The following is a 17,169-nucleotide window of genomic DNA, read 5'->3' on the forward strand; positions in this document are numbered from 1 at the left end:
TAGGGTAGAGATTGTGATTTTCATTAAGATAGCATAGAACTGTTTGAATGATAAGCTGCTTCATGATGTAACTTGAACTCAGAAAGGATGAAAGAGTGTGGGGCAGAGACACTCCCTATCACGGCAAATTTCCCCCAGGGGGTGTGGCTGAGGGCTGAGTGGGATTTTTTTATTTTTTTTTCCTCAAAGATCATATGAAAAATTGCTCGTTGAATTCAGATACTTATGTATTTCTCTGGCAAAAAACCACTCTGTAATAATCTGTCAGATCTTCTACAGACCTGGAGATCTGCTTATCAGAAGCAGAGTTATACAAGAAATAGCTTGTGAAAAATAGTTTACCTCTACTTTAGATTCATAGAGGAAAGATACAGGACTTCAGCATGTACTACTAATAGGCCAAAACTAAATTTTAATTTGCTACGATATTGAATTTGTTACCATATGCCTGAAACAGATCAACCATAGTCAATTTGCACTGAACTTTTCACCAGAGAAAAAAGCAAGCTAGCAAAAATACACAGAGATTCAACCAGGAGAAAATGAAGACCTCAACTTTTTGCACTTCAGACAAGGTAAGACTTCAAACAGAAATGCAATATTCCTTTCCTGACGCGATTTCTCTGCAGTCTACATTCTGCTTCAGCTGCCCACCAGGTTCTGAGTGCACCTTAACAAGGCTGCTGGTCACACATAACCCACCCAAACTCTCTTGGGACATATTCAGGACTCTGAGCAAACAAGATTTTGGATCCTTCTGGTTCATTAGAATTCAAGGGTACAATGGTCACCCACAAAAAAAAATGTACTCACAAGCTCACAGCCTGACCAGTCCTCCTGTGATGGGCAAGGCTACAAGAGATGGAGCTCCACAGGTATGGAGCAGGATAAGGGGTCTGGCAGCATGTTTCTCGCTGTGCCCACCTGTATTCAGAGATTATTTTTCCTCTGAAGTATAGCAGTTAACAGATGAAGTCAGGGCAGGAGACAGAGAAGGATGCTGTGGGTTTTCTACTAATTTACATGATGCAATCCACTTTAAATAGAAGAGTTCTTTTATTTCAAGATTGCATTCTGGGGAGACCAAGACCCTGCCATGTCTTTTACTGCAGAATTTAAATAAACAAGGGACAACAAAAAGCATTCAGAGAAAACCACATCTGTAATGATGCATAAACCTAGGTCTGAGAAACCCTTTAGGTCACAAATAAGACAAACTTGGTGGTATCCTCCAGTTGTTCTGCACTTTTGAGCAGATCACAAAAGATGGCATAATTTAGCCTCATGTGAATAACAGGAAAACTTAAGGCATTTACAATTATGATACAAGTCCATAGCAATGAAAGAGCTGAAATATTAAACAATTGAAAAAGTGGTTCTATGCAAAATTTACCTCAAAAATAATAATTCAGCTTTTGTTATACATTAAAGTGTTACTATGGCAACTTGATAGCTGAGCTATAATTAAAAATGGGCTCTTACTTCTATGACAAATTCCAGTTTCAAGAGTCTATCTCCTCTGCTATTTTGATTGGCAATGTATTTTCTGTACTTGTTACAATTGACTTTTTTCTTTAAATGACAGTAACATTCATACTGAGACTTAGAGCTCCAGCAAAGATAATATGGACTTGCCTTATTGGGTTTATTTCTCTCCAGTATTCTCTGTCTTAATTCTGCGCTTGCTGAGCCCAGTCTCCTGCTCTTGCATTGAGTTACTTACATGATTTTCATTCTTGATTTCTATGCTACTCTGAGTCTCTAACTCTTCAACCTCCATTGTCAAAATCTCTCTCATGTATGACTTGCATTTTCTCTTTGTCAGTTTTTCCTTACTGTTCGTAAATTAACAATATCCTCTTGGCTATTCTTTGTGGGAAGAATTGTCAAGGCTGATTTTTGGCTCACTCAGATAAGAGGGTTTTAAACCTACATGCGCACGCTGTATCCGCCACCCTTCAGCATTTCAGAGCTTACTCCCAAGCCCAAAAAATTTCATCACTAGGAAACCCCCTGTAACATGCAGTAGAATTCCTTGTTCACTTGCATTTCATGACTGTGCCCTTCAGAAAATCTGATAAGATACAGTCAGTGCATTAGTCACCCACTCCTACTGTAGACCAGGCTCAGAAGCATGCCCGTAACTCTATTTAAGAAAGTGATTCATTTTAAACAGAATTTTTTTTTTCTCTATTCAATACTCAACCTGAAATATAGCATGGCTGCCAAGATAAGTTAATAATTTGCCTATCACCAGGTAGGTCTGAATCCAGTCTCTAATTCAAGCTATCTAAGCCCAGAGGGGAAATTTCCCACAGTAGTGAAATTTTCTGAAAATTTCCCACAGTAATGAAATTTTCTGAAAATTTCCCTTTACTGCTTTAGCAGCAACAGCTATTGTGGCTCTGGTGGCCTCTGTGCCCAGAGTTATTTTAAATGTTCTCTGACCAGACTTAATGAACGTGGACTTTATAGCCACACTTGACTAACAGCTGTTGTGATTTTTTCCTACAGCAGGGCTCCCAGTGTTGGTACCAACAATGTAGATACAGCGTCTTTGCAGTTGTGAAATTACTTTGAATGGGGGAAGAAGTCATGAAAACAGACAGGGTCTTCTGCTGCTATTATTTCTACAGTATCCAAGTATTCATATTAGAGTAAGTCAAACACCTTGACTTACTTTTTATTGATATCGCTATCTCTAACTCACATTGACATTTAGGCTATGATTTTCAAAGGAGTTTGAAGTACTTGTATAAGCTTAATTTGGTTTGGACTGCTGATATATCAGACACTGTTAAGAATCTCACTATGACTTCTTACAAACACCAAAAAGGGAAAGTTTCTGGTTTTTTAGAAGGGCTGTTAGGATTTAATAAGTATAATTAATAACCTAGGGCTCAAGTGCCCCTCACATCGTCATTAATAAACCTATTACTTGTGTTCAGCCAGTAACATTATAGGTAGTGGAATGAATAAGAAGTTTGAAGAGGAAGTGTGAAAATTAGTCTGAGGACAGTGTAATGTTGATGCTAATCATTATGCTTCTTTACAGAGAAGATGAAGAACTCCCTGCTCGCAGCTATCTTTTTATTTGCAACAGGTGAGTTTTGATTTGCTGCATAACTTACTACTGCTTATAAATAGTAAAAATTCTTAAAGTTACTCAAAGGCAAGGCTGCATGACCACAATCATGACCGAGTTAAGTTCTGTGGGTAGGAGAAACGACAGCCAGTAACATTTTTTTTTCCCTATTGCCTTTGCAATTGTCTCGTTAAACGACTCCTTTTTATTCCCCAGATTCCTGCAACTGCATAAACTGGGATTTCCCATTTTGCCAGCAGCTCCGAGGTGGGTAAATACTTCTCGCGTAATACCTACTTAAGCTCAAAGACGACCGTCATTGCTGAAAGAAACCCGCCACCCGAAATTGTTGGGGGGGTGGGGGGGGAGTTTTGGCGGGGGAGGGGTGCGCTCCTCGCCGCTCCGCCCGTGCCCAGTCGCCGCCTGGCGGCGGCCCTGCCCCGCCCCGCTCCCCTCCGGGGAGCCCCGCACCCCTCCCGGGGAGCCCCGCACTGCCGGCAGGCGCTGGGCGAGAGAGATTTTATCTGCAAAGAAATGTCTGCAGATTTCTGAAGGGGAAAACCGCCCCGGACAGCATGGACAGATGTGCCTGTCTGATGGTAGAGCGTTTACGGCCACGTAGAGGTAATCCCCAAGCTGTGAATAAACGCTGTCTAGTGTGTAGTCTCTGGACAAATTACCGTGATTTCAAAAGACAGTAGAATCAGCAATGCTTATGTGTGACAATTATTTATGCTTTACATTTAACTGATAAAATACTGTTAATAGCAAAAAGGACCATTCCAATGCATTTCGATAGAGGTTATTACACAGCAGCTGGTGGTCGTCTGATGTACTTCATGCTGAATTCATTGCAGTCAGAAATACCCTACTTGCTAAAAGACATAGCAGAGGAGACAGGCTTTTGAGTACATGGTGGCACTGGATAGGACATCACCAGGAGGACTATATTTTTCTGAAATTAGCCATGGATAATACTCTATTCCTTGCTATTAGCCAATCAGACTAAATTCTACTAAAGCATTACTGAGAACAACAGATACACCAGAAGAAAACCAAAAAGTTCTACAGTGAAAAAATAAGCTTGTTTTATTTAAGAACAAACTGGATTGTGATGTCTTTAGAACAGAGAAAAAAAAATTCTGTATTTGCTTAGCTCTTGGAGCACAGTCATGGTACAGGACTAGTACTATTCTAGGGCTGGGAAGAACTAATATGCGTGTTCGTTAAGGGGAAGCAGTACAGTAAAACAAAAAAGCACTAGGAAAAAATTTAATGTGCACGTGGACACTAATACCCACAAATAGGACAAGTAAAAAAACCAAAACAGTGTGTGGTATTCATTATGTTCATCTTGACAAAGTAGCATAGAACCTCAGTATATTGGCAGCAGGGTGGTGCATTGGGTTGTTAGTTGAGCTAATACACTATTTTCACACATAAAATCTACTATTTTTAGTTTGTTCTAATATCACCATCTTAGAGAGAAAGCCAGAGGTTTTTTTGTGAAAGACTGAGAGCATGAGGAACACTACAACCTCCTGTTCTTCTATAAGCAGAGACAGGTCTGCAACACTATGGTCACCACTTGGATCTCAGTTAATAGAAATTCTTTAGGTAAGAAGTTAGTAGAAATTTAGTAGAAGAGTGAAAATGTTTCCTTCTTATCACTTTCTCCAAAACTGTTATTTCAAATAGGTTCTGGAGCAGTATGTTACAAATGTCTTAACATGAAGTTGTACAAATTTTATTGTCTGAGATAAGTTCCAAAAAGGTTTTGTTTTCAGGCGTTACTTTAAAACAACAACAACAACAACAACAAAACACCAAGTAAAGGAAATGCTCAATTCAGAGTAAGAGAGGAGGAGAATGTGAGAGCGGTTGCTGCTTTACCCAGCTGTTAAAGCACCATGTGAATGGGTGAAGTGACCAAGATTTGGTTAGGTGGTCAGACTAGGAAAGCAAAGAATTCAATAACTATTCACATCACTGTAGAAACAAGGAAGACCTGATCCCTGCTTTTCCAAAAAGAAGCTGAACATACCTAAACTGATACAGCACAACTTTATTAGAAAAGCATGTTTCTTTTAGTAGGAGAATGGAGGTATCATAGGGTGAGGGTATTGAAGTCTGAGCTATACTTGTTTGGCACACTTGTTGGTCCAAACCAATTTTTAACTTAAATACACAGTTGCCATTTGAATGATGAAAAGAATAGTGACAATACTCTGTAACTCAGGTTGTAGGAAAAAATGGCTCTGAATGAGGAAAAGACAAGGACTGATCTTTTATCTTATAACTTATGTTACAAGATGTCATAACCATGCTATAACACCCACTGCAGAGATAAGCATATTTACTTATCAAATACCAAAACAATTCTTATTCAAGATTCATAGGTCTTTTGGCAAGTCATTAAACCTAACAGATATAAAGAAAATGTGACTCTACTCCTCAGGAAAAAAATCATTTTTATAACCTTAAGTCTCTTGTACCTGTTGAGATCCTTATCTACTTTTCTGAAGACAAAAAAAATATTTCCGGGTCTTTTTTTTTTTTAAAGTGTGGGTGGTACTTTGAGACATCTTAGCTGATTCTTCTGAACTAATAGTTCAGACAGTAAGATACAAAGCAAAACAGTCATATTTTATCACTACCGTTTCTGATAAGAGATTTTTTAAATACTAAAATAAGCTTAACCGCTGGAGACTAGAAATGAGTTAAGAATGTCATCATTGTTTAATTTCCCTTCAGCTGAAAAATACATATTGAATCATGGAATCATTTTGGTTGGAAAAGACCTTTAGGATCATCAAGTCCAACTGTTAACCTAGCACTGCCAAGGCCACCACTTAACCATCTCCCTAAGCACCACATCTGCACAAGGATGGTGACTCAACCACTTCCCTGGGCAGCCTGTTCCAGTGCTTGACAACCCTGTTGGTGAAGACTTTTTTCCTAATATCCAATCTAAACCTCACCTGACACAACTTGAGGTCGTTTCCTCTTGTCCTATTGCTTGTTACTTGGGAGAAGAGACCAACACCCACCTGGGTACAACCTCCTGTCAGGCAATTGTAGAGAGTGATAAGGTCTCACCTCAGCCTCCTTTTCTCCAGGCTGAACAACCCCAGTGCCCTCAGCCACTCCTCATAAGACTTGTGCTCTAGACCCCTCACCAGCTTTGTTGTTCTTCTTTGGACACACTCCAGCACCTCAATGTCTGTCTTGTGGTGAGGGGCCCAAAACTGAACACAGGACTCGAGGTGCAACCTCACCAGTGCTGAGTACAGGGGGACGATCACTTCCCTGGTCCTGCTGGCCGCGCTCTTTCTGATACAAGCCAGAATGCTGTTGGCCTTCTTGGTCACCTGGGCACACTGCTGGCTCATATGCAGCTGGCTGTTGACCAACACCCCCAGGTCCTTTTCCTCTTTTCTTCTGAAGAGTTTGTAGCCACCCATTGCAGCTCTCCAGTTATGCGAGTCATCCCACCATGTTTCCATGATAGCAACTACATCATAGTTTTCCTGCTGCACAACAGCTTCCAGCTCCTCCTGTTTGCTGCCCATGCTGCATGCATTGGTGTAGATGCACTTCACTTGGGTTACTAATCCCATCATTGTTTTGAGGGGAGAAGCCCTAATTCCTACCTAACCATTCTCAGGTGCTTCCATCATTTCTAAGTAATCAATAACCCCTGTGTCTTTGCTGCCACACAGCTCTCTGTGTCCTGCCTCCACTAAGAAGGCAGATTGAAGGACCTCACTAGCACATCATCCCACAAACATGGTGTGCCAGCCCCAGGCTTATCTCTAGCAAGCCTGGTTTTCTCCCCTTCCCCCTTCAAATCTAGTTTAAAGCTCTTTCATATCAGTATTAGTCTTCAACTGCAAAAATAGAACCTTGTGTTCCAGCACTTATCCTGGTGCTTGTTATGTTAGTTAATTTTGAAAACTTAAATAAACATTTTTAATTGTCTTTCATGGCAGTAGCCAGATTAATTTCTAGTTGGGCTTTGACCATTCTAATTTTCTAATATATTCAGTTGCCAAAAAGCCCCATATTTTTCTTTCCAAAGATTAAGCACAAATCATTTTATACATAAACTTTTGTTCCTTCTGCTCTATAATGTGATTCTTATGAAGCTAGTAGTATAAGTGGCATATTGTTTTCTCCAGCAATAGTGCATCATTCTGAACTTCTGATAGAGATGACTGATGATTCTTGAATAATTCTGAAGTATAGTCAATGAGTTCTACTGTTGATGATTAGTCCTACGCAGCAGTGTATAATGCTTTGCAAGAAACTCCACAGTAATTCTTGCCAATTGGAAGTTGTAGAAACATCACATTGGCCCTTGGTGTTAGTCATTAAAATGTATTACCTCCCTCCTTTTTTTCCCCAACTTAATTGCATGACATTTATTTCTAAGATGTTTCACAACAGTGCGTGTGGTCAGTTCTGGCCTATACTTTCAAAAATGTCTATAAACTTGTGTTTAACAGTCAATAAGATTCTCCAGGCAGAGCTGTTGCCAACTCTGGTATATAAACCTGTGGGTGAGCAGTGCCTCCCTCCTGTGCAAGGCAGATGCTCCTGGTTCTCCAGGGTTCCCAAGTCACAGCGACTCCCCAAGCGAAGGGGTTTGCTCCCCAGATCCGGAGTGACCCACCAGAAGCCAATGCTTTGTACAGATTTCAGCAAAAAATTGAGTGCTTCCAGAAACACAGTGGCAAGACAGGCACTGTCTGTTGGATGGGAACCGTGTGAAACCAGAGCAGAGCTGGGATATGAAAATCTAAGGCCTCTTAGTGCAGAGGTTCACAGTGATTTTATCATCTGGTTTAAGAAGGTTACCTTGCAATAGGTTTCCTTAAAGCAGAGGGCCAAAAGCTAGTAATACTTCCTTGAATGTATGCAATTTGTTTCTGCTTTTTTTTTTTTAGCCAAAGAATGCAGTAGTGTTTCCAGAAGTGTAAAAGATACTTCATTCAGAATTGAAAATGAATAAATAAATAAATAAATAAATAAAGCTTTAAATAAGTGCAGAGGCAAGCAGCATGCAAGGTGTCACTACTGTAGGAGAGAAACACAGTTCAAAGTTGTAACGATACCAAAGCTGTAGGAAACATGACAGCAAGCATTTCAGCACTATAATGTTGGGTACATAACATTATAGTTATTATCCTTTTCTATGTTCATGTAGAAAAACTAGGTTTTACTTGGAAACATTAGGACTGATAAGGTTTATTCTTTCTAAATGTCTGTGTCCCTTGTTCTAAACATTAGTGAACTACTTGCCTTGAGAACAAACATGGCGTAAGGACTCACACAGCTAGTTCTTATTTTGTTGCACAAAAGGGTGTAGCCTGTTTTATATTTGGTTTTGCTTCTCATAGTCACCTCGCACCGGTTAATGGTAAACAGTTGCCTGTGATGGGTCTTTTCCAGTCCACATGTTTTCATCTTGCAGACTGGGACAATGAATTGGTATGCTACAAAGAATTAAGTGAGGATCTAACCTGTACCTGGCTGCCAGTACCCAGTGCTCCGAATACCATTAGTTATACCATATTCTTAAAATGGTAAGTCTAAAAGAAAACAAAAGCTGTCATTGCTGTTTGGCATGATTCCTACCCGCCAGAGTTTTGCTCCAAAGTATTCCATCACATTGTAGGTTGTTACACAGTAATGGTCAAAATCTCTCTTCACATCTCATCAATACCTATTGATTTGGTAAGAGCTCGATAAGACTGTGGTGGGTTGACCCAGGCTGGAGGCCAGGTGCCCCCCAAAGCCACTCTGTCACTGCCCTCCTCAGCTGGGCAGGGGAGAGAAAATATAACAAAAGGCTCCTGGGTCGAGATAAGGGAGAGATCACTCACCAATTACCGAATTGTGAATTATGAAGTATTTGTTTCATAGACGGAATGAACTTGTAGGGTTAATCTTAAAATGAGTACCTTAAAATATGGGTATCTTCATTTGCGCCTTTTTTGAGACAGGTAAAACAAAGAAGTCAGGTAAAATGTAGATAGGCAGATTAAATCAATATCTGCCCATTGTTTAAAAAAAAAAAAAAAAAAGCAGACTTATGTATCATTACTTGCATTACAAAATGGATTTTCCTCATTTTCTATCTACATATCTGGGATCTCCCATGTGATTAAGGGTATGTTTAGAAAGAAGTGAGATCAGAAGACATGATCTGTGCCATTAGACCATATCATGAGATACACAGGATACAACACTCTCTGCCGTTGGCAAATTCTGGTACTCATTGCTGATTATTTTGCCACATAACTCACCACTCTGCATTAAAAAGAGCTGTTGTCAGGAGCATCTCCTAAAGGAAATGTCACTACACTTGGAAATTCCCCAGGGTGATCTTTGCACAGTACAGCTGAGCAAAGCAACCACCTCAGGGTTGAGGTTACTCCCACCATCACGTTCAGTATTTTCCTCCTGGAGGTAGCAGCAGATGCTGACCTGCAATAAGTCCCAAACCCCACTGCATTTGTCATCTTGCCTCTTGGGTCTTCATGGAGTCCCAATTTCTTGGAAGGCAAGAAGCACCTGTGAAACAGCTCTGCTTCTGTAGAAATGCTATCAACTGAAGTATTTGTACGCTAGTTGCTCTTAGAGTCCTCAGCCAAAATCAGACAACCCTGCTGTTTCTAGGCTGCAGGGTTGATGTTATGAACAGAGAAGGTAGAAAAAAAGAGTGAAAGAGGAGATGGGTGAGGGAGGAGGGAGGCAATTACCTCCCAGAGATGTTGATTTTCCCAAGCCAGAGCCAGAACTTAAAGGCTTCCTGGGCTTCAGCCCAGTCATCTTAAAGAAAAACTTCCTTTTTCCTTTTCTATTGAGTTAAAAGGAAAACAAAAACATTTAAAAGAGCTTTTTGCTTGCCTAGAAGAGGCATCATCCCTTTCTGCAAGTAACATCAGTTTGACATTGAAATAGTTCCTTATCCTTGCTCCTTATGATTTAGTTGTCAGGAAGAAAAGCATTAAAGAAAAACACTCCCACAGAGAAGTTCCAACCAAGCATTTGAAATCATGCTTTGGAATATTAATGGCTGAGTCACAACTAGTCTGAAGCAGAAGGCAGGGGAACTTTCAAGTGGTTTTATTCCATTATTAAATATTGTATCATGATCAGCACATTTAATACTTGAAATATGTAGACAGGCAATTAGTATGCCAGCCCATTTCTTTAAGAACATTTAACTGGCACAGCTTTAACCTTGAAAAAAAAATCTGTCCTGTGTGTGACAGAGTAAATGAGAGAGAGATGGGGAAAAAAAAAAAACCCTGAGCAGAACAGGAATAGCCTCCTATGTAAGGCCTTAAACATCTTGGACTCTCTGTGCTGTGTGCTTGAGGTATACCAGGAGAAGTCTACAGGGCTGAGGACTGAGGTGGCATTTAAACATCTCTGTCAGACACTGATGCTTTGCAGGAACAAAAGTCAGAAGACAGGCATGTAACTCATAAGAGTTTTTTCATACCTTTGTGGTAATTTAGATTCAGCTAACTGGGAAATTTTGCTGTTCAAAGGAATTTAGGTCCCCCTATGGTAGGTGGCAAGTAGACTTTATGAAGTAATTTCTAACCTAATTTTATAACTTCTAAATGCTCTTTATATCCCACTGTAAGTACAAAAGCAGGCCATATGGATTTTGTCTTGATTCATGCTGTGCCTAACAAGTTTAAGGAATTTAACAGTTCCCATCACACAACAAGGATTTGCATGTTTAAATTTGCTGAAGTTACTAGGGTACTGGAATGACACTTGCTGTTTCAGGCTGCACAGACCTCACCTTCAAGATCTCAACTGAATTTTGTATATAGGTACCTGGAAAACTATCAATTTCTGTAATGATGCTTTCTGGGGCAGGGGGAGGAAAGAGTAACTATAATCCTATAAAATGTCTGTTTTTCATACTACTTCCTTTTCTCTGAAGGGACAGAATACAAAAACTTTTTCGACGAAACACATCATCACCTTCCATCACGATAGAACGAAAGGATCTCTACATCCAGCGATCTGCATCTATTTGGATAGCAGTGAATTACGCCCATGACAGCTGCGTGAAAGGAAAGAACATCTCACTTACACCAAGCAAAGCAGGTACATCGTCTTCACGAGTTGTGTTACTACCGTGTCCAGCTGAAACAGTGGTAATATTTTCTTAAAGATGATTTCCAAAACTGTAGCACCCAATATACACTTGTTATTTTTACTGATTCAGAGAGCTAAGCTGCAGTTTGGCTTCCTTGGATGAAATCTTTACTGAAGTCAACAGCAGAAGTCTATCAGCTTTTACGGGAGAAGGGTTTTACTTTAAATCATTTGCTAGACTATAAAATAGTCATATTCAGAAAAAAGTATAGTGATATTGGTGTACGGTGCTTAACCAGCTTCCTGTGCTCTCTTTGATGGTTTTCTAGACTTCTTTATTGGTTTACAGAGAGCAAGTTGACTCAGTATCATGCACTTAAGGAATCATTGTTACAGAGCATTAGCATTTGGAGAAACATTTTCAAGGTTCAACTCTTTTTGAAGGCCACTTACCCATTACACAATGCTGCAGGGGAGATATGAAGAAAGAAATCCTATCAACTATGTCATTTAGATGTTTATTTAAAGATTTCCTACAATATCTGATCACTGAGATAAGGGCTTCTCAAAACTTCACCTTTTCAGAGTAATCATGGTCCAAGAGAAAAATAGTGCTTCTCACTGCTGAGGGGCACTACCAGTACAACCCAAACTATCGTTATGACCTCCTCTGGAGGTTTTTGGCCACCTTGTGTTTATTGGTGGGAACAACAAAAACACACTTGCACTTACAATTATATAGCTCAACACAGTTGATGAAATTGGAAGACATTCTGGAAATCTTTTATACAATTTACGATTATAGGTACTCTTCCAATTTTGATTTTGCCTTTCAGACTCACTCAGAATAGCACTGCTTAGAAAAAGGGTCTTCCTGAAATCAGTAGAGCATTCACAAAAGAAAGGCAAGAGAAACAACCCTATTTTCTTGTTAACATAAAGATTCAGTAATTATTTATTTATGGTCTTTTTAAGATCTTTCAGTGTTCGGTATTCTCTGCCAAGTTCTTTTATTCTTTATAAACCGCACCTGACAGACATAATTACCAAAGCTTTCCTACTTCTCTTGCATTTATAACAGCTGCATGTTCCCCATTTTAGGGAAGTGCTTGACACCATCTAACATCAATGCTTATCAGATCACAAACCAATTGATAATAAAGTGGGACCTGCCTGCAGCTCCTACACCACATGAGCTGAGATACAGAGAGGCACTCACAGAATCCACTCGGTGGTCGCTGGTAAGTACTTCCAGATGACAATCACTTGAGAACATGAGGTACCTCACTATCAGCTCAGCAGTACATCGCATGTGTGGCAGGACATCAGCAGGGTGTTGCTGAAGAGCACGCAACAGGGATAGCAAGGAAGCACAGCATGCAGACAATCTCACAAAGCTCTCTTAGTTTTGTTCTAACAGATCCCAAGCTGTTTGGGAAAGAAAGGTTAATAGTTTTATATAGAAAAAAAACCAGAATGGCATGTCAGCTGGTTCATTATCCTGTCTCTAAGACACAATAACCATCAGCAATGCAAAAAGCTGAAGAGGGTATCAGACATGCCCTACAAACTCAAATCCTGGTTACACTTTAAGTGATGGGCAGTATTACTCTTTTTCCTGTTATCATTAAATTTTCAAACTGATTAGAGATCAGGTTGCTGTGATTTTTAAGGCAACATGTTTGTTTTGCATCAGTTTTCCAGCTTTCCTTCTTTGACAAGAAGGGTAATAATTTTTCTATCATACAAGATCAGTTCCAGATGCATTTTAGTATGTGCAACAGTGAGAACATGGTGCAGCAAGAGGACAGTACCTAAAACTAAAGGGAGTAAGAAAGAGGTGGAAAACCAGTCATAATTTCAGTAAGATCTGCATGCAGCAGCAATGGCTGCTTATCCTGCCCCTTGCCATCCACCATATCTTGCAAAGGCTTCACCAGCAGACCTGCACAAATGCATGGTTTGTATCCCTGAGTCCCTGAAATTGTCTGCTTTTCAAGTTCTGTTACCTGTCATTGGATGAAGAAAATGTGTTTACCGGGTAGAACCCCAAGAAGAAAACTGTCTAAAGAGCAACGGTTCACACTTCTTGGGCATCTCTGCTCTCCTAGGCATCTCTTTGCTTCTTTTGTACCACCAGAATCTCCCATGTTCTTCCCTTTATATCAGAAGACCTATGATATTTTTTTCATTTCTCTCATAGCTAGCTGCCACTTTGTTTAGCCACTCCAGAAGGAGTACTGTGAGAGGCCCATGTAAGAAAGGTTTCATCTTGGTACAAAGAATGTGCAAGTCTTGGAAGGGTCCCCTTATTCATTAACATATAAGTCCTAGACCATTCTAGGACAGCCAGATACCCAAGCATACTCCACCAGGTAGTGCAATAGGTAGGTGTGGTGGGTTGACCCTGGCTGAGGGCCAGGTGCCCACCAGAGCCACTCTATCACTCCCCTCCTTCTCTAGACAGGGGAGAAAAGGTACAATGAAAAAAAAACCAAAACTTACGGGTCGAGATAAGGACAGGGAGAGATCATTCTCTAATTATCATCATGAGCAAAACAGACCGAACTTAGAGAGGGAATTCATCTTATTTATTACTAGGCAAAACAGAGTAGAGGAAAGAGAAATAAAACCAAATCTTAAAAACACCTCCCCCCACCCCTCCCATCTTCCCGGGCTCAACTTCACTCCCGGCTTCAACCTCTGCCCCCCTCAGTGGCACAGGGGGACGGGGAATGGGGGTTACGGTCAGTTCATCACGCGGTGTTTCTGCCGCTTCTTCATCCTCAGGGGGAGGACTCATTGTTCCCCCGCTCCAGCGTGGGGTCCCTCTCACGGGAGACAGTCCTTCATGGCCTTCTCCAACGTGAGTCTCCTCCACGGGGTGCAGACCTTCAGGAGCAAACTGCTCCAGCGTGGGTCCCCCATGGGGTCACAAGTCCTGTCACAGCAAACCTGCTCTGGCGTGGGCTCCTCTCTCCACGGGTCCACAGGTCCTGCCAGGAGCTTGCTCCAGCGCGGGCTTCCCACGGGGTCACAGCCTCCTTCAGGTGCCTCCACCTGCTCCGGCGTGGGGTCCTCCACGGGCTGCAGGGGGAATCTCTACACCCCCTCATCCTCCCTCCATGGGCTGCAGGGGGACAGCCTGCTTCACCATGGTCTTCACCACGGGCTGCAGGGGGATCTTGCTCCGGCACCTGGAGCACCTCCTCCCCCTCCTTCTTCACTGACCTTGGTGTCTGCAGATGTTCTTACATCTTCTCACTCCTCTCTCTGGCTGCAAAAGCGCTCTCTAACTGTTTTTCTCTTTCTTAAATATGTTATCACAGAGGCGCTGATTGGCTTGGCCTTGGCCAGCGGTGGGTCCGTCTTGGAGCCAGCTGGCATTGGCTCTGTCAGACACAGGGGAAGCTTCTAGCAGCTTCTCACAGAAGCCACGCCTGTAACCCCCCCTCCCACTTCCAAAACCTTGCCACGCAAAACCAACACAGTAGGTAACCACGTGCAGACAGTCTGGAACACAGCATGTGGAAGAACAGAGAGTTAAGAGCAGTAAAAATGCGTGTCCTACAGGTTCTGGAGACAGGGGAGATAGGAGATTCGAGTTAGTAATGTGAAGGACTGGTAGAGACAGCCACAACGGGTGATGAGAATAACTGAGTGCTGAAAGACTACAGATCATGAATATTCATTATCTCTCATGTCCCAGCTGATCCTGTGAACTTAGACTGTAAACTCTTCATAATCATGTGAATGTAGGCTGCATTTACAGTTGGGACTGGAGGGAAGGGGTCAGCGTGGGCATACAAGCGCAGAGGATATGTAAAGCTAGCTGAGAAATAGTGTTTATCAAGAGTAGGATTAATGTATTAATTAATTTAATTTAACACTTGAGTCTTAAATCCACTTCACTTCCCTCATGTTCTATAGGAGATTTGGAGTCTCTCTGTAATATGGTGCATTGTGGGTTTTTTGGTGACTGTTTTGTGATTATTAAGAAAACAAAACTTCACAGCAGAAAAAAGCTAAAACAAATATTTCAATCTGCAATAACACTTCTACCAAAACTGTCATAACACCTAGAACTGATCAGACCAAAGGTCTATTTAACACAGGATACTGTGCAGCCACCAATGGACGTCTAAGGAAGAGTGTAAAATAGTTCAAGCATATAGCAACAGTTTTCTATCATATTTTCTCCTACAGTTTTCAGCTCAGGGATTTCCTTAGACACAGGCAGTGTCTTTGTTTCAAGACAATCTCCATTCCCTGTACAGTCACCGGAGCTCCAGTGCCATCATCAACTGCAGATACACATTACTTCTGTGGTGCAACCGCATAGGCAGCCATACGTTCAGTCCAGCCACGCTCCTTACCACATCAGTCACATCAATCTATTTAGACATGCTGTAACATTTGGGAGTAATATTTTGCCACATAAATTAAACATCATTTGTTTTTAGGTGCCTGTAGAAAGCAATGCTGTCAATGTCACCATTTCAAATTTAAATGCTATGTCTTCATACATTGTTCAGCTCAGATGCATAGCCAAGGATGGTCTCGACTGTGTTTGCGTTTGGAGTAAAGAGATTATGGTCCCTCACAGTAAGTGAAATATAGTCTTGTCCTACTGGGAATAAGCGTGAATGTAAAAGCCTTTTCAAATCTTGTATCACATGAAATAGTATTGTCAGATACTGTTGAAAATATGAAGATCAAACTGATTAATATAAGCACATGTCTCCATCTTTTTCCACTTTTACCAGAACTCACGAACAAGCCCAGAATATCATATAATGCAACTACAGTAATCTCTCCAGGCAGAAGAAGTGTTCTTCTGAAGTGGGAGGTAATGCTCATTTTGAGTCTGGGTACCTTCTGTTATGTTCATGTTATTAATTTATTACTTTATAGGAAAAAAATGGACTTTGTCACTGTATTGAGACTACACTGTATAAGCAAAAGGCATTGAATATTGTTTCAGGATTCAGTGCATTTGTATGGTGATGTATTAGGTGCTCGAAACTATCAAGGAAAAACTACACCAATTTAGCGCATACAAGTGACACACCTTGTGTTTCATGTGCTCCTAAGGAGCACTCATATTCTCAAGAGACCAAAAACTTGTAGAAAAGCTTGGTCAATGTACTAATTTACTAATTCAGAAGTGCAAATACATTATAATCAGGACAGAAAAAGAGCCTCTGGCTTACAAGAACAGCATCTACCTGCATGTTTCTCCTAATGACATTTAAAGTTCAAACCTACACATCAGAGGCATCCCCTCTTCTGCAGGGGAGTGACTGCTGACTGACTACAGCAGATCAGTCAGTTTTACCGTCTGAACTTCTCTAGGTAAGAAACGGACAACTGACAGTCTTGAATGTATAGTCAAGGGGCCCACAGGCAATTTCAATGAGGAAGGTGTTACTAGAGGTGTTTGTGTGGAAACAAATTAATTCTGTCTAGATTCTGAGAGAAAGAGTGTCTACAAACTCCAAGAAGTTTGTCATATGGGACATCCCTGGCAGAAAGGACAGACCCTGGCAAAGTTTTAAAATAACGGAGGATGTGGAAAGCTTTGTAGTTACCCCATGAATTTTTGTTAAGGATAAGAAAAGACAGCAGAGGAAATGGTCACCTCATCTCCTCATAAGGATGAGGGATCCCCTTTCTCCATTATCTCCTGAGAAGACGACAAAGCCGCATAGTAAATGATTCATTTTGTGATAAAGCAATAGACCGTACATGCCAATTTAAATGTTAACCTAAGAGAATAAATTATTCTCCATCTAAATGCTTTAGGTTTTGATTGTTGGGGTTTTTTTTGTTTTGTTTTGTTTTTTTTTTAAAAATTAATATAGCTAGTATCACAACTAGGACCTACTAAATGAAATAAAGTGCAAGCCCAGATGGCTTCAACAAACATCAAAGGGGCAAAGGGAAGGAGAGCA

The 17,169-nt window shown here is 40.9% G+C and overlaps 1 protein-coding gene across 1 annotated transcript in view; it reads left to right on the forward strand.

Annotated features, from left to right (window-relative positions):
- The first annotated feature begins 3,060 nt into the window (after positions 1-3,060).
- LOC142599429 (interleukin-6 receptor subunit beta-like) overlaps positions 3,061-17,169 on the forward strand; it is a 30,269-nt gene continuing 16,160 nt past the window's right edge. Inside the window, exons 1-7 of the mRNA XM_075739940.1 lie at positions 3,061-3,103; positions 3,302-3,352; positions 8,562-8,673; positions 11,058-11,224; positions 12,317-12,456; positions 15,679-15,820; positions 15,982-16,064. Of these exons, the coding sequence (XP_075596055.1) occupies positions 3,061-3,103; positions 3,302-3,352; positions 8,562-8,673; positions 11,058-11,224; positions 12,317-12,456; positions 15,679-15,820; positions 15,982-16,064 (738 nt within the window). The remainder of the gene's footprint in view (positions 3,104-3,301; positions 3,353-8,561; positions 8,674-11,057; positions 11,225-12,316; positions 12,457-15,678; positions 15,821-15,981; positions 16,065-17,169) is intronic.

Source organism: Balearica regulorum, chromosome Z (assembly GCF_011004875.1).
Source record: "Balearica regulorum gibbericeps isolate bBalReg1 chromosome Z, bBalReg1.pri, whole genome shotgun sequence".
NCBI lineage: Eukaryota > Metazoa > Chordata > Aves > Gruiformes > Gruidae > Balearica > Balearica regulorum.